At 42.6% G+C, this 24,364-nt stretch overlaps 1 protein-coding gene across 1 annotated transcript; it reads left to right on the top strand.

The window, feature by feature from the left end:
• The first annotated feature begins 9,998 nt into the window (after positions 1-9,998).
• LOC135574105 (uncharacterized) lies at positions 9,999-18,976 on the top strand. The gene is made up of 5 exons (XM_065024979.1): positions 9,999-10,094; positions 17,524-17,826; positions 18,125-18,150; positions 18,305-18,464; positions 18,905-18,976. The coding sequence occupies exons 1-5, from the start codon at positions 9,999-10,001 to the stop codon at positions 18,974-18,976; spliced, it is 657 nt and encodes a 218-aa protein (XP_064881051.1).
• Positions 18,977-24,364: the final 5,388 nt, after the last annotated feature.

Below are 24,364 nucleotides of genomic sequence, written 5' to 3'. Positions count from 1 at the left end.
GTTCCTATGCTTCCTGGCTGATGTTTTGGTCACTTTTGAATGCTGGCGGTGCTTTCACTCTAGTGGTAGCATGAGACGGAGTCTACAACCCACACAAGTGGCTCAGGTAGTGCAGCTCATCCAGGATGGCACATCAATGCGAGCTGTGGCAAGAAGGTTTGCTGTGTCTGTCAGCGTAGTGTCCAGAGCATGGAGGCTCTACCAGGAGACAGGCCAGTACATCAGGAGACGTGGAGGAGGCCGTAGGAGGGCAACAACCCAGCAGCAGGATCGCTACCTCCACCTTTGTGCAAGGAGGAGCAGGAGGAGCACTGCCAGAGCCCTGCAAAATGACCTCCAACAGGCCACAAATGTGCATGTGTCTGCTCAAACGGTCAGAATCAGACTCCATGAGGGTGGTATGAGGGCCCGACGTTCACAGGTGGGGGTTGTGCTTACAGCCCAACACCGTGCAGAACGTTTGGCATTTGCCAGAGAACACCAAGATTGGCAAATTTGCCACTGGTGCTCTGTGCACTTCACAGATGAAAGCAGGTTCACACTGAGCACGTGACAGACGTGACAGAGTCTGGAGATGCCGTGGAGGATGTTCTGCTGCCTGCAACATCCTCCAGCATGACCGGTTTGGTCAGTCATAGTGTGGGGTGTGTAGTGGCCAATCGGTTCAAATATGACACAACCAAGAACTTTGTGAAAATCAATATAGACTTTTAATACACCAGTATCATAAGCCGGAGCGGTCCGCGGAACACACACCTTTCCAGAGCTCTCACTCTTCATTTTATACCCACCCATACATCATCAGTTCATCCCCCAATGCAAATACAGTTACATCCCAATCCTGCTTGTTCAGCCCAGTAACGCCCACATCTGCTTTCGGCCAGATTATAATGATGACAAGACCCTTGCTTAGACTTAAAGATAATATACATCCCCTTTTCCTGTGGCCTGTGTTTATACCCTGTAATTAACTCCATGTGTCCCTTTTGTATGTGTCCTTTATCTCTAGTTTTTAGTGTGTTTAGCTGCCCTGGTCGCCTTCTCTTCATATGGTTGTCTAAGATCAAACAGACTTGTGTCTCCCCTGTGATGTGATTGATATGTGTAATCCATCAGTTGGTCATTTGGCTGACCCCCTCCTTTTTCTATCCCTCTGATCTTTTGTATGTCCAGCTGGTCTAAGCGTCTGTGTCTGCATTTTTAGTGTTTCCCAGCTGCCCCATACCCCCATGGCCTTTATCTGCTTCCTGCCATATACAATAGACAATGCATTTTACCAGAACAGGAAATGAACCCATTAGTGTATATTTCTCTTGTGTTACCAAAATCATGTATATAATTTCTCCCACATAACCAATTTCTCCCACATAACCCCCCTCTGGTGCTTTAATAAGCACCAAAAAACTTCAAAGGACATATACGGAACATAATATCAACAGTTGATTAACAAAAATAAAGCTTCCTAATTAACTAGACCAAACATCTCTAGTATTTCATAACAGTAAAAGATCTAGGTAGAAACAATAAAAGAACACCTAACTTAGACCAAACATCTCTAGTGTTTCATAAGAGTAAAAGATCTAGTTAGAAACAATAAAAGAAACCCTAACTTAGACCAAACATCTCTAGTATTTCATAAGAGTAAAAGATCTAGTTAGAAACAATAAAAGAAATACATAACATTTTGTTGAAGCATGAGCATGTAGGTACAAAGCCTTGCCTGAGGTTATCTCAGTTATGTGTAAAAAGAAAAAATATATAATAAAGCAGTGAGTATAATAATAAAATGAATAAAAGAAAACACTAAGCCTCCATGTAGTTACAAAATAAAATTGACACAACATCATTCTAAATTTAGGCTTTCAACATGATCCTCCCTCTCAGACACCTCTCCAACAATTGTGATACCAGCGATACCAACCTCTGTTAGAAGATTAAGGACATGGTCTGTAGACACTTGTAACCGGGACATCCCACTGTTACCTACGTGTTTTTGAATTTAACCTAATATTCAGAAGGCAAAACTAACTTTTAATTAAAAGAAACCAGATATATTCATTGATATACCCATAAAAACATTCAACAAAACATACAAAAACACAAGGCCGTGAGCAAAAGTAGATACATTAAAACCTTACATAGCACCTGTTGTACTTACTACGGAAGTGACCCTTTTTGTGGATACGTATCAGTTGACTGTCCTATGAATTTGGAATGTCAGCATATACATGTAAACCATCCTTATGAAAACCATGGCAAGCGTAACCACCTCCAGAGACCACTCCATACAGGCAGTTAGGATTACCAAAGGGGCAGTCAAGGGGTCCACCAACCGCATTGCATAACTGTCCATTTACATCAGTATAGTGGCCTGGGCTACCCGGCACAGGATTAACTATCACCTGAGGGTCAGCTCTACTCACAAACATCTGTTTAACCGTTGTCTGGATCACAAGTGATTTCACCCAGGGTAAAACACAACAAAATACAATACCCAGAGCCAATAACCCCCCACCCAGCATAATGGCCATCCTGGCAACCATAGCTCCCCATTTCCCCAATGCTAAATCCAACCAATCCCAAACATGAGAGTCAACTCCAGCATTTGCCTTAACCTCTGCTCGTAACCCTTTAAGTTTAGCCATAGCGATTGCAAAGGATCCATTAGGCACAGTGTTATTGGGAATAAAGGTGCAACAATCATCCCCAAACATAACACAAACTCCACCCTTCTCTGCCAAAAGCCAATTGAGAGCCTGTCTATTTTGCCAAGACATTTTACTGGTAGCCTGTACCTGTTCCCCCAACGCCGTTAGAGCCGAGTCAGTATAGTTAATGAATCTCTGTTGGTTATAGTATATATAATTAATCCACTCTAAATTCTTATTTGGTGTTATCCACAAAAATATAGATTCAAATCCAGATTTAACTTAATCTCTTGCCTTGAACTCCCGAGGTACCCCTCTAGGCTGTCCAATTGCATCAAGGTATACCTTAGTGTCTTTCTCATACGCCCTCTTAACTCTAGAGTTAACATAGTCATCATGGGGTGATTTAATAATGGTTACCTGTTGAATTGCTCTAACTAAGGTACAAAGACCCGTCCATCCATCTGGCAGTACATTCAACAGTTTGTTATTTCCACACATCCAGAAACTATCCGCAATACCTCTGTCCTGATTTTTTAGCATAATAAGAGATGGCGCAACCTGAGTTATTTTACCACACAACCCTTTTCTATTCGCCACCAACCCTTTATATTTATTTCTACGAACCCCTGCAGTCTCTAGTACCCAAATAGTATCACATTCTACAGTGGTGTTACCTACATCAATACCTTCGGTGTTATGGCTGTAAAAACATTCATATATTCCTTTAATCACAGTACTTCTGTCTAATTGAGGTCCATTTAATTCAGTTTTAATGTTATAAGCAGCACAATCCTTGTCTCCCAACCCAGTCACGTTCAACATGGTTCTTCCTCTAATGCTCCCTTGGGCAATCCTACATTCTATGTCACACAAGGGAATAGAATACTTTCTGTTGGTACAATGATCATTTTTCCAATTTGCACAGTCTTTAAATGATGCTGGTTCAGGAACTATCATGAGATCCGACAAAGGTGATTTACTACACAATATACAATTGTCCATTCTGTGCTTGTTTGCTGTATACTTAGCCCATTTGTACCATTCGTTTTTCACCTCTTCTTCCTGTGTGGTGTCTTTGAACGATTCTGAGTCTGATACATCTATATCTGTCATCTTGGCAATGTTCTTGTCATGAGGTAGATCATTTGAGTTTGAAAAAGAATTCCAAATCTCATTAAAGAATCCTTTTGGCTCTGATGTGTCAGGTGTCTTTGTGATTGCCGTGGTCTGCTTGGTAAGAGCAGTTGGTGTCAGTGGTAGTTGCTGTGGTCGTTACAGCAGCCGCCACCATTGTTGTCATTACTTTGGTTGTCACCAGCTGTTTTTGTTCAGGTGCTGGCATAGGACCCAATTTAACATATTCGTAACTGTTTCCTTCACTCAGTCCTGTTCTTGCTATTTCAATTTCAAATTCTTCATCTTCTGCTGGTGTTATCTTGTTCATGATAAACTCCCAGCCTTCCACATATTTGGTTAATCTCAGGTCACATCCTTTGGGGTCCCATAAAACTTCTCCCTTTGTTATATGATGCGTCCATCCACAGAGTGGCCCCCCTGGTGGGGGTTCCCTCTTCCATACCGAAACTGTCCTCTGTTACCCTGGTTCTGTTAGAAGTTGTGGGGGAACATGAAATATAAACCTGTCAACAGGTCCTGTCTTTTTACCTCATTCGACAGGTTCCTCTCTTCTCTTCCTGCTTTTATCATTTATCTTGATTGTGAGTGCGTGCATCATCTTCGTATTGTCCTCAGTTGCTCTTACTCTGTCATTGTCACTGTTCTTTCGTGGTCCTAATTCCAATGGTTCATTATGGAGATCAGGTAAGAGCTGAAAAGTCAATTGTGGGAAATCCCCATCTCTTTCATCCTGGTGAATTTCTGTCTTTCCTTGCACGATTTCTCCTTCTGCTCTTGGTGAGGCTTCTCCTTCACTTTTTTCGCCTGTTGTTCCCTCCTCAGGCTGAACTGGGCTTCCATCTGGGAAGGCGTCCATTTCAGGGAAGAGATGTTCCCATTCTTTAGGCGATACCTCGGGGTCCCACTGTAGAGGGCTTCTGTCAAAGAGGTCTGCCCCAACAGGTATATCATCAGGAGTAGCAGACATGTTACCCCGCCCCACTTCTGGGCTTTCTGGCCGTACTGGAGGAAACTTTGGTTGTTTGTCTTTTTCCTTTTCAGGCCCTTTTCCCCTGGTGCTTTTTCTGAGTGCGTTAGTTGGCGCACTTGTCGTACCTTGGCTTGTATCTGGTCTGCCATTTTCTTGATTCCTCTCTGGCGCTTTGATCGTTTCCGCTGCTCCTGCTCCCTCCGGGCTCCTGCCTGGTGAATCAGCATCCTCTGTGTCTTCATCTCTGTATGGTTGTATCCTTCTCTCTGTCGGGACTCGAGTGCAGTGGTTTAGATTATACCACGTCTTGCTTCCTTTCACTTGGACGGCCGTGTTTGTGGCTGTTGCCACCTCGTAGGGTCCTTCTCTCCTCGGCTGATCCCACTTCCTCCGGAACACTCGGATGTAGACCAGATCTCCTGGTACCACTGGGGGAGGTCCTACCGGACCCGGCTCTGGCACCGACTTTTTCTCCTGTAAGTATATGGCTTTGTGTATTTTGGTTAGATACATCACATATGATTTCAATTCACTTTGCAATATATCTAAGGAGGGACCTTTATACAGTCCTCCTAACATTGGTATTGGCATGGGTCGACCCGTAAGCATTTCATGCGGCGAGAGGTGCGTGTTTCTGTTAGTTTCAATGCGACAACTCATTAGTGCAAGCGACAAAGCATCCACCCAATAGAGTCCTGTAGATCTACAGATCTTTGTTATCTTATTTTTCAGAATCCCGTTAGCTTTTTCTACCATCCCCTGCGATTGGGGATGATAGACACATCCCAACCTTTGTTTCATCCTTAGCTGCTGTATTATTGTTTTTACTACTTTTTGTATAAACGCTGAACCATTGTCTGAGCTAATTTCGGACGGAATCCCAAACCTGGGGATTACTTCTGTTGATAGGAATTTTACCACTGTTCCTGACCCCTGATCCACCGATGGTATTGCTTCTACCCATCTACTGAACCTGTCTATGATAACTAACATGTACCCCGTATAGGTTTTATCATGTCTACATAGTCCATCACGATGTGTCTAAACGGGCCTTCTGGAACTGGTATGTGACCTGTAGGTGTAGTTATACCTTTACCTATGTTGTTTTTTGCACATATTTCACATTTTGACAAAATCTCATCTACTGTTGCTTGTAGATAAGGTGACCAAAAACCTTGTTTTTTTATTTTTCTCATCACTTCCCCCCTTGCACAATGATCAATATCATGTGCATCATTAATAAGTAGCGTTAGGAGAGTGGTGGTGGCTAATATGGCACCATCATGTGTTCTCCATATCCCATGTCTATCTACAGAGGCCCCCCTCTGCAGCCAGGTATTTTGTTCAGTTATTCCAGCCTGAGCCTGAATTTGAATTAGCTCAGCAGGAGATGTAATAGGTGCAATAGCAACCATGTCCATCAATGGAGCAATGAGAATTGGGACAACACATTTGGATGCTTTTTTGGCAGCCTCATCTGCTGCATTATTGCCCCTAATTACAAAATCATTGCCTTTTTTGTGCGCTTGACATTTGATTACTGCTAGTTTCCGAGGATACATTAATGCTGTCATTAATTTAACAATTTGTGCGTGGTGTTGGATGGGAGTTCCATCGCTCTTTTTAAATCCTCTCTGTTTCCAAACTGCACCAAACAAATGGCATACGCCGTGCGCGTAAGCGGAATCAGTATAGATATGAACTGTTTTACCTCTTCCTAGCATACATGCTGCAGTCAAAGCCTGTAGTTCAGCTAGCTGGGCCGAGCAAGGTTGAGGACAATGTTCTAATATTTCCTCCGTGAAAGCTTTCCCCTTTTGCTTGACTACCGCAAACCCTGCATGATTACCTGTATAATCTTTAAAGCAAGACCCATCTACAAAGTAACTTTCCAGATGATCTCCCTCTCGATCTATCAAAGGAATTGATTCTAAGTCAGGGCGTAATTTGGTAAATGTTAAAGCCTCGGCTACACAATCGTGTGCTTCTCCTTCAAAATCAAATGGAATCCTTTCTGCTGGATTCACAGTGCTACATCTTTTAATGAGAACATCTGGATACGTGAGCAAGCTCATATAATCCATCGTCCTTGCATTAGTTAACACAAATTTTCCCTGCTCTATCAACTCCACTATTTTATGATGAGTGCTGATAATCACAGGGTATCCCATGGTTATTGTTGACGCTTTGTCATATGCATAATTCAACGCTGCCAATCCTTGATAACACGGTGGGTATCCCTGGGCTACCGGATCTAGTTTAGAGCTGTAATAGGCAATAGGTTGTTTCTTCCTACCACTACATGTTTCTTGCATAAGAACAGCTGCTGCATAGTTGTTGCACCTGTTTGCTACGTATAACAAGAATGGTTTGGTGTAATCTGGGGTTGCTAGAGCTGGTGCTGTTTGTATCTTTTTCTTAAGTGTTTCGAAAGCAACCAACGCATCAGTGTTCCAATCTAGTCTTGCTCTTAGATTAAGCTGTCCAGCTTCTTTCATTATTTCTCTCAGGGGAGCTGTTTTGACTACATACTCTTCTATCCAATCTGAACTGAACCCTGTCATTCCCAAAAAGGTCATCATCTGAGCTACTGTTTGTGGCATAGGTGCTTTACTAATACCTTCTAACTGTCCTGGAGCTATTGCTTTAGTCCCATGAGCTATTGTTCTTCCTAAGTACTCAACTTGAGGTTGGCAGTACTGTAGTTTTGTTCTAGAGACTTTGTGTCCCCCCTCAGCTAGTCGTTGCAGTACTTTTAGTGAGTCTAAATGACATTGTTCCAAAGTTGAGGCACAGATCAACAGGTCGTCCACATATTGAATCAGTGTCCCATCTAACATTAATTCCTCCAAATCAGCCCTCAATATCTGATTGAAAAAATGCGGACTATCCTTAAAACCCTGTGGGGTCCTTGTATAAGACAGAGTTTTACCCCTATATCTAAACGCAAACAAATGTCTGCACTCCTCTGCCAGGGGTACACTAAAAAACGGCATCCGGGGGAACATTGGTCAATAGCGTGTGAGGGTTTGGGACTTCAGCAGGACAATCCTGAACTATGTCGTTTACTGCTCTTAAGTCATGGACCAGTCTCCATTTTTTACCATCGGTTTTAAGAACAGGTAGCAAGGGTGTATTGCAACAACTGGGCATCTCTATCAATACACCTGCCCTGAGCAGTCCTTCTATTGTCAATTTTATTCCTTCTTCAGCCTCAGGCTTCATAGGATACTGGGTCTTCCATGGTAATTTGGCATTAGGTTTTATTTTTACACAAACAGGACTAGCAGATTTAACTAATCCAACGTCTGTATCGTGTTGCGACCATACCTTGGTTGGTATAATTTTCTTCATCTATTCTCTAAGATCACTTATTAGTCCTAACCCCTCACCTAACACAACCTGCTGGCCTGCACTAACCTCTACCTCCCTTGGATCACCAATCAACATAGTAGTAGTAACTATTTTGATAAATGATCTATCCTTTGAATGAAAGATTAGTGGATTGTCTGTTTTATCCCATTTCTTTGTCCTAACTTCCTTCATCATTGATCCTAGATCTTTAGATGTGTAACCCTGATTTACCAGCAATGTGATGTGAGGGACAGAGTCAGAGACATTAAACCATTTCTGCACAAATTCAGACCCGTCTCCGTCCATCACGTCCATTGCGGCTCCCTGCTTTCCAATGACTATACACTGAGACATTATATGTGCTTACCTTCCATTTGCCCCCATAACCCAAAGTTGTTCTAATAATGGGTCCTGGTGTGGGTCAAATTGCAGTGTGCAATGATATTCAGATTTAGCTCTAACTGCTTTAGGTATTTGGGCCTGGATGAATTTACCCCACTTCCTTACAGTTCTATCTACATCTGATTCAATGCCTCCTAGCCAATATACATTAGCCGTTCCTTCTGTACTCATCACCGGTAATTGTAATCCTGTTCTTTCAATTATTACTCCATCAGGGGAACATTTGATTTGTAAACCCATATTGCATAGTGCATCCCTTCCTAGCAGATTAATCGGTGTTTGATCTGACACTAAGATTGGAATTGTGACAGATTTAGTGCAAGTTGTTAGACGAACTGGAGCTGTCATTGGAATTAACTGCGTATTTCCCGAGAATCCTATTGTTTTGGCATATTTACCTGACATGGGGAGATGAGAGGCATAATTTGGACTCACACATGTGTAAGTGGCTCCAGTATCTATCATCATGGGCGTGCCTCTATTTTCTATCTGAACCTGCAGTATAGGTTCCTGGTCAGCCTTTGTTGTTAATATTGGAAACTGACCCTCCCTTTTAGGATTCCCTGGGCATCCCTAGTTTCGTTGATTAGGCCCTGACCATGTGTTCACAGGGCCTGAAGGTTGGTTAGGGTCGCCCCGCCAGTCATTATTTGGATTCCACCCATTCAGATTTGGTTGATAATTTGGAGTATTACCCGCCGGTGGCTGTCTGCTGTTTCTATTTCCCCCAGTCCGATCCTGCCATGGGTGTGTAGGGCACTCTCGCCTGACGTGTCCTGTTTGCCTACATCCCCAACAGGTGCCAGGTGGCCCTCTAGGATCCACAGATCCCTTGCCTTTATCAGATCTTACGTTTGTCTGTTGTTTTTTCCCGCTATTCCAATTCGGAGGCTGTGTATACACATTTACTACTGGCGGTGCAGTTGACACTTGGGCCCGCCCAGGGCCGAACAGCTGTGGCTCTCCTGGGGAGACAGCAGCCATTGTTCCCATCTCTGGCTCAGGGGTCGTGACAGCTGCCTGGACTTTCTTCTTCCCTTTGTTGGTTAGTTCATCCAACTGCAGCTGGGTCAGTCTTCTCTGAATGTCTCTTCCTTGATCCATCTGCCTCTGTTCATCCTTTCTGTGTTTCTCTACTGCATGGACCACATAGTCACAGAATTCCCTGTAGGGTTTTGAGGTAAGTCCCACCACATCCTCCAGCCTGCTCTTTACTGGCTGAGGCATGGCTTCTATTACTGAGTTTCGGAAACATAGTTGTCATTAGTTCATTGCCCTCAGGGTCTTGTTCTGTTTCCATCCGCCACCTTTTCAACTGTCCATGTAGGTAGGTGGCTGGGTTTTCTGTGGCCCCGATAGCTTCACCCCGTAGCGCTTTGGGATCCACTTTTGTTGGATATGCTGCTCTTAAGGCTCGCCAGATGGCTGGTCTATATCCATTGAACATTAATCCATCAGTTATCACTCCCCCATTTGCGCCATTGATGCCCCCGTCCTGCATGATCTCACCCATAGTACGCATGCTCGTCACCCTGGCCAGTAGTGCCCTTATGTCGCCCACCGCCAGTAATTTCCCCACAGTATGTTCTTCAAAGGTTCTGATCCATTTACCCGCCCCTTCATGTAGATCTGGCAGACGGGCAACCAACCCCTCCAGGTCCTGTGTAGCCCATGGTGTATAGTGTCCCTGAGTGCCTTTTATCAGAATCGGAAACTGTTTTTTATAGTAACCAGGTTCTTTTTCCGACCCTTTTCTACGAGCCCTCAGATAGTTTTCTGCAGACTCACACATGTCCTCATGTGTATCCCAGGCTGAATCCTTATCCCTTCGCTGTCGCCTTCCCTCACTTATTCCTAGTTCAAATTCTGGTCCTTCACATTCCTCCTGTAGCTTTGACCTTTGATCTTCTAACTCCTTTTCATTTCTATTGTATCTGTGATAGAGGAATTCTAAATTCCTGTATGTTTTATTGCCAAAACCAATTCGCACTCATATCTAATTCATTAATGAGTTGTAAGTTCATTAATTATGCATGAAGTAGATTGAGACCAGTCTTAAAAGCCAGGTAAGAGCGTTTAATTCCAGAGAGTACTAACCACATACACAGATTTCCACAGGTTATGAACTGAAAATGACATCATCAGTTTCCCACGATAGCCCCGTTGTTTTTTGTTTAGGTCCGGAGATGCTTTCTACTCCACTCATAAACCAGACATTCCAATCTGTCTAAAAGATATACTTTTCTCCCACTAATGGAACATAACCCAAACATTCTTATCTGGAACATTCTTATTTTGTCTGAAAAGCTATATCATCTCTCCCCCTTAAAATGCCCAAGAGGCACAGACAATTAATTCGTTCTGCTTACATTTTCAGCAACAGTTTAGCCAAGAACTCATACTTTTCATACCATAACATAATAGTATTAGAATAAATGGTTCTAATCAATAATGTATACATAAATAATCATTTCAACTATAATTTCCTCTATCAATCTGCCGCTCTCCACTTCTTCCTCTTCTGAATCACTAAAACTCTGTTCTGCTTGGAACTCTGCTAATATTTTCAAACCTTTCCTAAAGTATTCTTCCTTTCTTTCTTTTGCTTTCATTACTTTCATTTCCTTTTAATTTTTTACTGTTTCCATTGTGGCCAGGGCTTTTCTCAAGCCTGCATAACAATTGAAACCTTCTTCTGTGCTTGGATTTTTCACATTCCTTTTCTTTCTTCTGTCCGCTGAGTGAGAGGGTGCACATGTTGCCCCAGGCGTGACAGCCTCTTCTCCTTCTTCAGTCAGTTCTACTTCACCCCTTATTTCCACGTGTCCAGTTATCACTGGAAATTGGCCATTGGAATAAGGTGGTGGGCTAGTCTCCCACTCTTTTTCCTTCGTTGTTTTGTCATCTTTCTTCAGCATTTCTCTTGACGCTTTCATGTTTTTTAACCTCTTGCTCCTACCTGGCACGCAGGCGTCCCATCTAGAGATCTGGAAATGCAAATGCGCTACGCTAAATGCTAATAGTACTAGTTAAAACTCAAACGTTCATTAAAATACACATGCAGGGTATTGAATTAAAGCTACACTCGTTGTGAATCCAGGCAACAAGTCAGATTTTTAAAATGCTTTTCGGCGAAAGCATGAGAAGCTATTATCTGATAGCATGTAACACCCCAAAAGACCCGCAGGGGACGTAAACAAAATAATTAGCATAGTCGGCGCTACACAAACCGCACAATAAAATATAAAACATTCATTACCTTTGACCATCTTCTTTGTTGGCACTCCTAGATGTCCCATAATCACTATTGGGTCTTTTTTTCGATTAAATCGGTCCATATATAGCCTAGATATCGATCTATGAAGACTGTGTGATAAACGGAAAAAAATTGCGTCTTATAACGTAACGTCATTTTTTTAAATTAAAAAAGTCGACGATAAACTTTCACAAAACACTTCGAAATACTTTTGTAATGCAACTTTATGTATTAGTAAACGTTAATAAGCGATCAAATTAATCACAAGACGAAGTATATTCTATAGCTGTCCGTCTGGAAATAATGTCCGGGTAAATCTCAACCAAAATATCCGGTCCGAGACCTGAAGAACTGCGCTGCCTTGCATCTGTTTGACCAAGAAACAAAGAGTAGGCAAATGACAAGACTCTAGACATCATGTGGAAGCTGTAGGTATTGCAACCTCAGCCCCATTAAATGTGGTTCACCTTTATCAATGGGTTCAAGTCGCGCATGGATATATTTTTCCATTTTCAGTGATCAGATTTTCCTGCACTTTTCGATGAAACGCACGTTCTGTTATAGTCACAGCCGTGATTTAACCAGTTTTATAAACGTCTGAGTGTTTTCTATCCACACATACTAATCATATGCATATACTATATTCCTGGCATGAGTAGCAGGGCGCTGAAATGTTGCGCAATTTTTAACAGAATGTTCGAAAAAGTAGGGGGTAGGAGTTAACAAACCCGTTCCTTCTTCTTTGAACATTTTTATTATTTCATTCTCTCTTTCTCGTTTATCTCTCCTTTTTTTCTTCTTGTCCTTTGGTTTGTAGTTCTTTATCAGTGTCTCCATTTCCTCACACACAGAGACATCCAATGTTCCCACCGCTGGCCATTTGGTGGTTAGCTTTCTCGTGCGTTTTTCCCATTTTATGGAAGTTTTTATTATTTCTTCTTTGCTCAAGGGATGTCTTGCCCCTAAGATCTCTACTGGTGTTTTATTCATTTTATTCGTTTGGTTTGTTCTATTATTACAGTTCTAATAACTTTTTTTAATTTTATTTTTTTAAGATAATATATCTAATGTCTTATTTTACCTTTATTTAGTTATAATTACCTATACTTCTTATCTCTACTCTAAATTCTAGTTGTTCGATCCTATGGTCAATTTATTAAATGAGGCAAGCCTCTCTGTCTTCCTCTGTCCACTATATTTCGCCCCCCTCTGTCCTTTAGGCTATTTTTAGACCGTAGCCTCTGCGAACACAGAGTGACCAGCGTCTGTTTTTTCTTCTTACTCTGCTAGCGCTTGTGAATTCTCATATACGTTTACTTTCCGTCTTTTGACGCTAATAACAACTTCTCCACGTATTTTATCACCATTGAAACTGTTGTTTTAATGTACAATGATTCAAAGTAGGGCTATTTGTAAATTACATCGGTACCTTATTATAAATTAGGTAAAACGTGATCTAGTACATATTTCATCACATATAAACCACTTATTTCCAATCAGAAACTATACACCGCTTGGTGAAAATTCCACTCGTATTAACCTTAAAACGATTAGTTGTTGCTCTTTTGATAAGGGTGTAAATTCCTGTACAGCGGCATTCTCTGCTACCACATTAAGTTCTTACACTCATCTTCCCCCACACTAATTAGCCCTGATCTACAACTTCTTACGCTTAGATATTTTCTATAGCTCTGCAAACCGCCCGTACTTTTTATGAATTACTAATGTGTCTTGGATTTTATTCGTTCATCTTTATCTTAATTACCCTAGACTTATTTTAACGTTATAGTATCATTTCAGTTTATTGGTGATTCTGCTTTCTCCTTTGTTACACACTGTTCTATCTATCCGTTTTATACTATTCGGGTAGTGCTTCTTTAATTATTTTTATTTATTACTTGTTTCAACACCTTTTCATTATTCTTACCGCATTCGCTTACCACTTTATCACATCAGTGTTTTTATCCTTGCTTATTACTTATTTTATTTTGATGTTCCTTACTTTTGTTCCCTCTACCCAATAATATTTAAACTATGATAGGGATCACTCTGTAACTGTACCAAACTGTGATAGAGGATTACTTTTGGCCAGTCAGAAGAAGTCAACTATATACTCTGTCACAGGAGGGTTGCGCACTCCCTCTTCTGGACGTCCGGTCTAACCACATCAAGTTATTGTCCCTATGGTTCTATCCTCACACAGAATTGTATTACAACATCTTTCTCATTCATTCGTTCAATTCCATTCATTCATTCAATACTTTTGTTTTTACCTAAAAAGAAACCAGTCTCTCCCTCTGGACTTAATTCACTTCCCACAACATAAGTCTAATTTGACCGGATGACAAGCATTCTCTAAAAACAAAACAGTCTCTCCCTCTGGACTTAATTCACTTCCACAACATAAATCTAATTTGACCAGATTTTTATGATATGACAAAACTACTGTCTAATCGGATCAGTTTGTCTTCATATCCTATTCATCCACCCCGTATTGATCTTTATTCTACGTTAGTGCAATATCGTGGCGCGACCTACTGATTTATAAACCCCGGTTTAGCTAGACGGAGCGTTTTATATTCGCAGGATTTCCTTTTTAGTTGAACGTCACACAATCAGGCCAGCGTTCTTCCTGTGCTTTAAATATCCACCCGTACAGACCTTCTTTTCAAAGCGGTAGCCATGTGTATTTATTTACTAAATACTCATCCGTACAGACCTTTTCCTTGAAGCGGTAGCCATGAATATTTTATCTATCTCACTACTTATTTATTTTCTAAACATATAAGCAGACGGCTGTAGCCCTGTGCCTGATTCCAACCGCTCAGCCAGAGAGCGCTAAACACTCACACCAGTCAGCTCACACAACAGTCCCCTGCATGAATGACTCAACGAGGGGGGCCGTCCGAATCACGCACCCGACACGGGTCGCTCGCTCAGGTTGAATGAGCTGTGTTTACGCACATCTCAAAACAGATCCTGAAACGGTCGAGCCCGGCCAAACTGAATCAGACGGAACAACTCCCCCAATCAAACCAGACACACAGGTCCGTCTAAGCAGTCCGACCAGAGCAAATGCCCGCGCCCTCCATACGAGCACCCGACACCAGCGAAGTTCACAGCCCCCGCTTACTTATTTACTAGACATGCATGCACATTCATATTTGTTTATACAATTTCCAAGCTTACACACACACATGCAAATTCATTGAATTTCAAAAAGTTCTTTCGTTTCTATCGTTTTTAGGAAATTTGAGAGAGAGAGAGACCTACTTGACGTTCCCCCTACTGGGACAGGATCTCCGAAACAATCTATGCAAACATTATAACTATAGTAAGTTCTTTGCTTACCTTGTTATAGTTAGGTGGCCACCCTTGTTTGCCAGATCGTTCAAAAGACCCCGCCGTCAGCCAGGAACGCCCCGGTCTCTCGTCACTCCTGGAAAAAGCTCGCCAAGTCTGTAGTGGCCAATCGTTTCAAATATGACACAACCAAGAACTTTGTGAAAATCAATATAGACTTTTAATACACCAGTATCATAAGCCGGAGCGGTCCGCGGAACACACACCTTTCCAGAGCTCTCACTCTTCATTTTATACCCACCCATACATCATCAGTTCATCCCCCAATGCAAATACAGTTACATCCCAATCCTGCTTGTTCAGCCCAGTAACGCCCACATCTGCTTTCGGCCAGATTATAATGATGACAAGACCCTTGCTTTGACCTAAAGATAATATACATCCCCTTTTCCTGTGGCCTGTGTTTATACCCTGTAATTAACTTCATGTGTCCCTTTTGTATGTGTCCTTTATCTCTAGTTTTTAGTGTGTTTAGCTGCCCTGGTCGCCTTCTCTTCATATGGTTGTCTAAGATCAAACAGACTTGTGTCTCCCCTGTGATGTAATTGATATCTGTAATCCATCAGTTGGTCATTTGGCTGACCCCCTCCTTTTTCTATCCCTCTGATCTTTTGTATGTCCAGCTGGTCTAAGCGTCTGTGTCTGCATTTTTAGTGTTTCCCAGCTGCCCCATACCCCCATGGCCTTTATCTGCTTCCTGCCATATACAATAGACAATGCATTTTACTAGAACAGGAAATGAACCCATTAGTGTATCTTTCTCTTGTGTTACCAAAATCATGTATATAATTTCTCCCACATAACCAATATCTCCCACAGGTGGCATTTCTTTGGGGGGCCGCACAGCCCTCCATGTGCTCGCCAGAGGTAGCTTGACTGCCATTAGGTACCGAGATGAGATCCTCAGACCTCATGTGGCTGGAGTGTGTCAGCAGTTCCTGCAAGAGGAAGGCATTGATGCTATGGACTGGCCCGCCCGTTCCCCAGACCTGAATCCAATTGAGCACATCTGGGACATCATGTCTCGCTCCATCCACCAACTCCACGTTGCACCACAGACTGCCCAGGAGTTGGCGGATGCTTAATTCCAGGTCTGGGAGGAGATCCCTCATCAGGAGCATGCCCAGGCATTGTAGGGAGGTCATACAGGCATGTGGAGGCCACACACACTACTGAGCCTCATTTTGACTTGTTTTAAGGACATTACATCAAAGTTGGATCAGCCTGTAGTGTGGTTTTCCACTTTAATTTTGAGTGTGACTCCAAATCCAGACCTCCATGGGTTAATAAATTTGATTTCCATTGATCATTTTTGTGTTTGTTTTTTTTTGTCAGCACATTCAACTATGTAAAGAAAAAAGTATTTAATAAAAATATTTCATTCATTCAGATCTAGGATGTGTTATTTTAGTGTTCCCTTTATTTTTTTGAGCAGTGTGTATATATATATATATATATATATATATATTAATCAATAAATGTCTACCCATATACTCTCTGCAGAACTACATAGTGTGACTCAGTCTCCTTCTACAGTGACAACAACACAAGTCAGCCAATGTAACCCAAATAACAAAAACCACCTTTACTGGTCAAAAAAGAGTCATCAATTCATTGTTCATCCTGTGGGTAAATATGACAATATAATTTTGATGATGTTGAATTGTGTAATTTAAATATATTTTTCTTTGTGTTTTCGTACCACAGGGCAATGCACAACTACCTACCTCATGTATGTCTAGACAGTATCACTTCATCAACAGCATCCTGTTGGGTTGCATCACTGCCTGGTATGGCAACTGCTCGGCCTCCTACCGCAAGGCACTACAGAGGGTAGTGCATACGGCCCAGTACATCACCGGGGCCAAGCTTCCTGAAATCCAGGACCTCTATACCAGGCAGTGTCAGAAGAAGGCCCTAAAAATGGTCAAAAACTCCAGCCACCCTAGTCACAGACTGTTCTCTCTGCTACCACAAGAGGCTTCTAAACAGTTTCTACCCCCAGCAATAAGACTCTTGAACAGCTAATCAAATGGCTACTATTTGCACCCCCCCCCACCCACCCACATACGCTGCTGTTACTCTCTGTTATTATCTATACATAGCCACTTTAATAACCCTACCTACATGTACATAATTACCTCAATTACCTCGACACCAGTACCCCCGCACATTGACACATTGACTCTGAACCGGTACCCCTGTACCAGTACCCCTATATAGCCCCACTTTTGTTATTTACTGCTGCCCCTTAATTATTTGTTTTTCTTATCTCTTATTTATTTTTTGGTATTTCCTTGAAACTGCATTGTTGGTTAAGGGTAAGGTCTACACCTGTTGTATTCGGGTGCATGTGACAAATAACATTTGATTTGATCAACGATCCTAAGACCAGGACTGAAGCACAGAGATACTGCAGAGATAAGTACACTGAATTGGTCACATTAGACAACATGGAGGATATGAACAGACTGATCATTACTGTAGACAGTGGGTATAATGGATCAGCCTGGATAGGGCTGGAGAGAGGAGACACCATAGTGAGGCAGTGGTCTCTGGCAGACAGAGATTCCTATGGACAGGGAGAGGCTGGGTTCAGGAGATGGGGCTCTGGAGAACCAAACTATCTTGATTTGAATGGAACATGGAATAATGCCCATGCGGTGTCACACAATCTTTCATCTGCTATGAAGGTGAGATATCTCTCTCTCTCTCACTAACTCACTTTCTTTCTCTTTCTCTCTCTCTCTAATTTTCTGAAAATGTCAGACATTCCTCTGAAAACAGTTAGCAATTCTCTAAACACGACTCCTGGGCCTGTGTTCATGAATAATTATCTAGGATCAGTTGTGTCATTTATTTCATAAGTAATACATTTACATGGACAGGGTGCACCTGATTCTAGATCAGCACTCCTACTCTGAGAGGCTTTTTGAAAACAGGCCATGATAAGCATCTGTCTGTTGTTCTCATCTATGTGGGGTACCCCAGGACTCAACTCTGGGTCCTCCGCAGTTGTATGAATTACATTTAATGATAATGTTTTACAGGAAAGGCAGATGACACCAGTCGTTATGTCCTAATAAGAACTCATGCCTTGACACGCTCAGAGCCACTGCAGGGACAGATACACGGACCTGGCCAGTGTAAGGACTGAAGAACTGAACCAAGGCATACAGAAAAAGCTAACGGAAGCAACGTGAGGATCGGCCTGTTCAGTGACTCCTGGAAATGGTCAGACCAGAGTGACTCCTCCTTCAGATACTGGATAGAGGGAGAGCCCAACAATCTCAACAGGGACGGAAACTGTGTTGCAGCCATGCTGTGTTCTGCAAGGAAATGGAATGGTCTATTGTGTCATTTGAAATAACCTTTTGTTTGCCATGGTGGTGAGTAACAACACACCAATCTGTTGTTATTATAACTGCAGTAGACCCAATAGTTGAGCCATCATGTGAACTCCTTCACTCATGGTCATCCCAAACATACTTGGCTTGACAGTGACAGCAATGGAGTTGGCAGGAACACAAACAGATCTGGGACCAGGCTAACCAATATGTCATCTTTATTACAACTGCAATGGACCCAGAGTTGAGCCCTGGGGAACCCCTCATAGATGAGAACAATAACAGTCAGGATGCTTATCATAAGTTAGTCTGCTGAGCTCCACTGACTGTTTTATCTTGTGTGGTGATGAGAGGAACAGTGTTTTGTCTTGTGTGGTGATGAGAGGAACAGTGTTTTGTCAATCTGATCTGATGTGTCTTGTAGCCCCCAGGGAGAAAGAGAGCTGTGGTGAGGATGAAGATCCACCAAATCATACCATCCATCAACAGGTCTTAAAGTGTGCATGAAAGAGAGAGAGTCCATTCTTGTTATTTTCAAAGCTGCAAGAAGAGATGATGAAACAGGGGTTGTCTGATTTCCAACTCCACTGGAGCTGGATGGACAGATCGTTCACCAGAAGGAAGAGGGAATGGACAGAAACAAAGGAAAAGGTAAAAACCCAGATACCCAGTGTAAGGGAAATTGTATTAGCATTACTTTAAGGTTTATATAAATTATATGCGTGCACAATCCTGTTACTCTGGTTGTGTAATTTGCTGTTTTCACATAACTCTGTACCTAATTCACCACAGCTGTGCACATCTCATGTTCTTACCCCCGCCCTCTGTACTCTGAAACTTGCATATTCGTAACGAGGCATCTCTGTTCCGAACAAAGTCTCTCATAATCCTCTATTCTAAGACAAACAGTTCTTAGTACTCGCAAGAAAACAGAGGACAGAATATTTGGTCACCTCATCCAGTAAATATCGGTTGGTTAGACACATTGAGACAGTTGTGGTGGATTAAGGAAATGTTACAAAGTTAGGCTATATGTCATGTTCGTTGTGATAGACGGACCAAGGCTCAGCATGATTATAGTTTCACATATTTATTTATAGAGAAACTTCTAACAAAACAACAAAGACCAACGAACGTGAACTACGTGGTGCTGAATGCACTCACACAAAAACAATATCCCACCAACACAGGTGGGAAAAATCGCTACCTAAATATGATCCCCAATTAGAGGCAACGATTACCAGCTGCCTCTAATTGGGAACCATACAAAACACCAACATAGAAATATTAAACTAGAACACCCCCGAGTCACGCCCTGACCTACAACACCATAGAGAACCTAGGCCTCTCTATGGTCAGGGAGTGACACTATATAAAGGCAAGCCCCAACTCAGAATCATTGGGATCTCACTGAATCACCTACAGGTGGTTTGTTGACCAGCTCCATTATTGCAATAATTAATCAATATCAAATAAGGATTGATTGTTTGAAGAAATGACAGTCTCTCTCACTTGATTAGAATTTACACCTCACAGTAATGCTGCTCTCTATTGTCTATAGACAGTAATGTGAATCTAATTACTCAGATCATGTGTGAGGAAAATATATGATATAAAGTTAATATAACAAAGAACAAAATAAAAAAGTTTCCTGTTGTTAATTATGTCATCATTATTTATTATAATTATGAACTGGGAATGTTTGTACTGACTAAAAACGTCTTGATATGTTCCAAATCATTTAATGAAAGATGTAACTGATAAACAATAGTTGAATTAATTATGGTCAATGTTGTGGGAGGTTATGGTAATTTGAAATGTAAAATGTAATGACATCGCATCCTCCCGGATTGGAGGTCCCTCCCCATGGTCCTTCTCCTCCAATGTGTTTTGAGAAGATGTTAAGGGATTTTTTTTATCAATAATGACTAATTATGTATACATTTCAATCAGGACTGACTAATCAGAATACTATTATGTTACGGTATAGATGTATGAATTTTCTTTTAATCCTATTACTGAATATAATGTGTGTAATTATAATCAAGAATTAGAACAAAGACTGTCTGTTCCTTGGTAGAAACGAATGAACTTATCGTCAGACAGGCTAGAATGCTTATCTACACAGGGAGACCATGGCCTGGTCTTAAATGATCTAAACCTGTGGTGGACGATGTAGGAAGGCTTGTGAACTATACTGCCATTGTATCGGAGTGGAGGAGGGATGGGACAGTTTAAAACCTATGACGTCATTTTCAGTTTATAACCTGTTGTAAATTGTATCATGTTCAGTACTCTGGAGAATAAATGCTATTGCTTGATTTTGAGACTGGTCTTTGCCCATTTTCTGCAAATACGTATCTTACAAATCCTTATAAATTGGCTGAGTGTATTAATTGAATTGGTTAACCTCTTGCTTCTACTCGGGACGCTTGCGTCCCAACTAGAGCTCTGGAAATGCAAATGCGCTACGCTAAATGCTAATAGTATTAGTTAAAACTCAAAAGTTCATTAAAATACACATGCAGGGTATCGAATTAAAGCTACACTCGTTGTGAATCCAGGCAACAAGTCAGATTTTTAAAATGCTTTTCGGCGAAAGCATGAGAAGCTATTATCTGATAGCATGTAACACCCCAAAAGACCCGCAGGGGACGTAAACAAAATAATTAGCATTTCGGCGTTACACAAACCGCACAATAAAATAGAAAACATTCATTACCTTTCACCATCTTCTTTGTTGGCACTCCTAGATGTCCCATAAACACTATTTGGGTCTTTATTTCGATTAAATCGGTCCATATAAAGCCTAGATATCGTTATATGTAGACTGTGTGATAAACGAAAAAAACATTGTTTCAAAACGTAACGTCATTTTTTAAAATTCAAAAAGTCGACGATAAACTTTCACAAAACACTTCGAAATACGTTTGTAATGCAACTTTAGGTATTAGTAAACGTTAATAAGCGATAAAATTCATCAGGAGGCGATGTAAAGATCATTAGCTGTCCGTCTGGAAAAATGTCCGGCTAGAAACTCAACGAAAATATCCGGTCCTAGACCTGAGGAGATACGGTGCCCTGCATGTGTTTGACCAAGAAAAAACTCGAAGGGAAATGACAAGACTCTAGACACCGTGTGGAAGCTGTAGGTACTGCAACCTCAGTCAATTAATTGTGGTTCACCTTTATCAAAGGGTTCAAGTAGCGCATGGATATATTTTCCCATTTTCAGTGATCAGTTTTTCCTGTGCTTTTCGATGTAAATGCCGTTCTGGTAAAGCCACAGCAGTGATTTAACCAGTTTTATAAACGTCTGTGTGTTTTCTATCCACACAGACTAAGCAAATGCATATACTATATTCCTGGCATGAGTAGCAGGGCGCTGAAATGTTGCACGATTTTTAACAGAATGTTCAAAAAAGTAGAGGGTCGACTTAAGAGGTTAATAAACATATAGGAATTTAATTCCTCTAACAGAAGACGAGGGGACAGAATGAGCGGAATCAAGGATAGGTGAATTGAATTCTATGTCTGTCGGTTGCTGCTCTCTAGGAAGCTCCCCGTCTACACAGACAAACCAACACAGGACACAGTCAGTGATGGGTCTCAGGCACGGCAGATAGTGGACAACATGACTAAATCCCTGCATCCAAGCAGGTCTGTGGTGTTGTATTATCCAGTAGAGGAACTCAGGAACATAGAGTATCATAAAAGTAAACATGGCTACTGCTAATACCTTCAAACAATGACAGTTCAATGGTTTGAGAGCTAACAAACATGCTGCAGCAGCTGTGCACAAAGCAACCACTCCAAGGGAAGTATTCACTCTGTAGGAAAATGAGTAAATATCAAGCACATGTACCAAAAATATAAACCCAGTGTAGAAAAACATCATACTGAAGTACAAAAACAGAAATCTGTGGGATGACAACCCGTGAACATCTCAGAGAGATGATCTTCTCCAGAGCAACCATCAGGTGTAAAAACAGGCCGTTGAATCTTGACACTGAGAACAGGGGGTATACTGTAGTGCACCACCAATTAGCATGCCAACAGGGAACCCCGGTTAGCACAGTTTCCACAATGAAAGGGGAAACAATCAACTGCAGTGTGTCAGCAAGGAGGAGGAACACAAAAGAGATTGAGACGTGTTTTCTGTCCCAGCACTTACGATAGAAGGACAGGATAATCCAACCAAGGGCAGGGAGGATTGGGAAAAAACTAAGGAGTAGAAGCACTGACACTGCGATGTTCTCTGATTCAGGGCGGTAATGGTCATCGTCATCATCATTTTGCATGGTGGCAATGGGTCACTGTTTCTTTAACTCCAGTCTCCTAGGTGACAAGAAAAGAGAAAAGAGGATAGTTAAATATTTATCAGGGCTTGGGAAACCTTTTTATTGATGCCATGTAAGTACCCGATTATTTTTCTTAATCTAAAATAGTTTTACATTGTAAATGTAACACTACTAGATTGAGAATACATTTAGATACTACTACCTGATACGTTTTCAAAATGCTACATAAGGCAACATCATTTATTTGAAATATACTGCATGATGTGAAATTGAAAAGTAATTGATTTGACATATTTCCCAAATCTTCACACACTGTGCTACAAGTGGGGGTCTATCAATTCAAATGCTTATTATCAAGTAGCCTAAGCATAAAAATGTGTAATGATCAATCATAAACAGTGAATGGGTATAATGTGTTTGTAGGATTAAGACTGAGGGGCAGCTCAGGACTGGTTGACGCCTCTGGGTGCTCCTGGCTGACTGACGCCTCTGGCGGCTCCTGGCAGACTGGCGGCTCTGGCGGCTCCTTGTAAACTGGCGGCTCTGGCGGCTCCTTGCAGACTGGCGCCTCTGGCGGCTCCTTGCAGACTGGCGGCTCTGGCGGCTCCTTGCAGACTGGCGGCTCTGGCTGCTCCTTGCAGACTGGCGGCTCAGGCGGCTCCTTGCAGACTAGCGGCTCTGGACAGACGGGAGACTCTAGCAGCTCTGGACAGGCGGGAGACTCTAGCAGCTCTGGAGAGACGGGAGACTCTAGCAGCTCTGGAGAGACGGGAGACTCTAGCAGCTCTGGAGAGACGGGAGACTCTAGCAGCTCTGGAGAGACGGGAGACTCTAGCAGCTCTGGAGAGATGGGAGACTCTAGCAGCTCTGGAGAGACGAGAGACTAGCAGCTCTGGAGACACGGGAGACTCTAGCAGCTCTGGAGAGACGGGAGCACCTGTAGCCAAAGGACGGAGAGACAGCCTGGTGCTGGGGGCTGCCACTGGAGGGCTGGTGCGTGGAGGTGGCACTGGATAGACCGGACCGTGCAGGCGCACTGGAGCTCTTGAGCACCGAACCTGCCCAACCTTACCTGGTTAAATGCTCCCGGTCGCCCTGCCAGTGTGGCGAGGTGGAATAGCCCGCACTGGGCTGTGCAGGTGAACCGGGGACACCATGCGTAAGGCTGGTGCCATGTACGCCGGCCCAAGGAGACGCACTGGAGACCAGATGCATAGAGCCGGCTTCATGGCACCTGGCTCGATGCCCACTATAGCCCGGCCGATTCGAGGAGCTGGTATGTACCACACCGGGCTATGCACCCGCACTGGGGACACCGTGCGCTCCACAGCATAACACGGTGCCTGCCCGGTCTCTCTCGCCCTCTGGTAAGCACAGGAAGTTGGCGCAGGTCTCCTACCTGGCTTCGCCACACTCCCTGTGTGCCACCCCCCAATACATTTTTGGGGCTGACTCTCGGGCTTCCGTCCGCGCCGCCGTGCTGCCTCCTCATACCAGCACCTCTCCGCCTTCGCTGCCTCCAGCTCTTCTTTGGGGCGGCGATATTCTCCTGGCTGTGCCCAGGGTCCTTTTCCGTCCAACTC

This window comes from Oncorhynchus nerka, linkage group LG12 (assembly GCF_034236695.1).
Source record: "Oncorhynchus nerka isolate Pitt River linkage group LG12, Oner_Uvic_2.0, whole genome shotgun sequence".
Lineage (NCBI taxonomy): Eukaryota > Metazoa > Chordata > Actinopteri > Salmoniformes > Salmonidae > Oncorhynchus > Oncorhynchus nerka.
The sequence above is the reverse complement of the archived record's forward strand: the minus strand, read 5'-3'. Positions and strand labels throughout refer to the sequence as shown.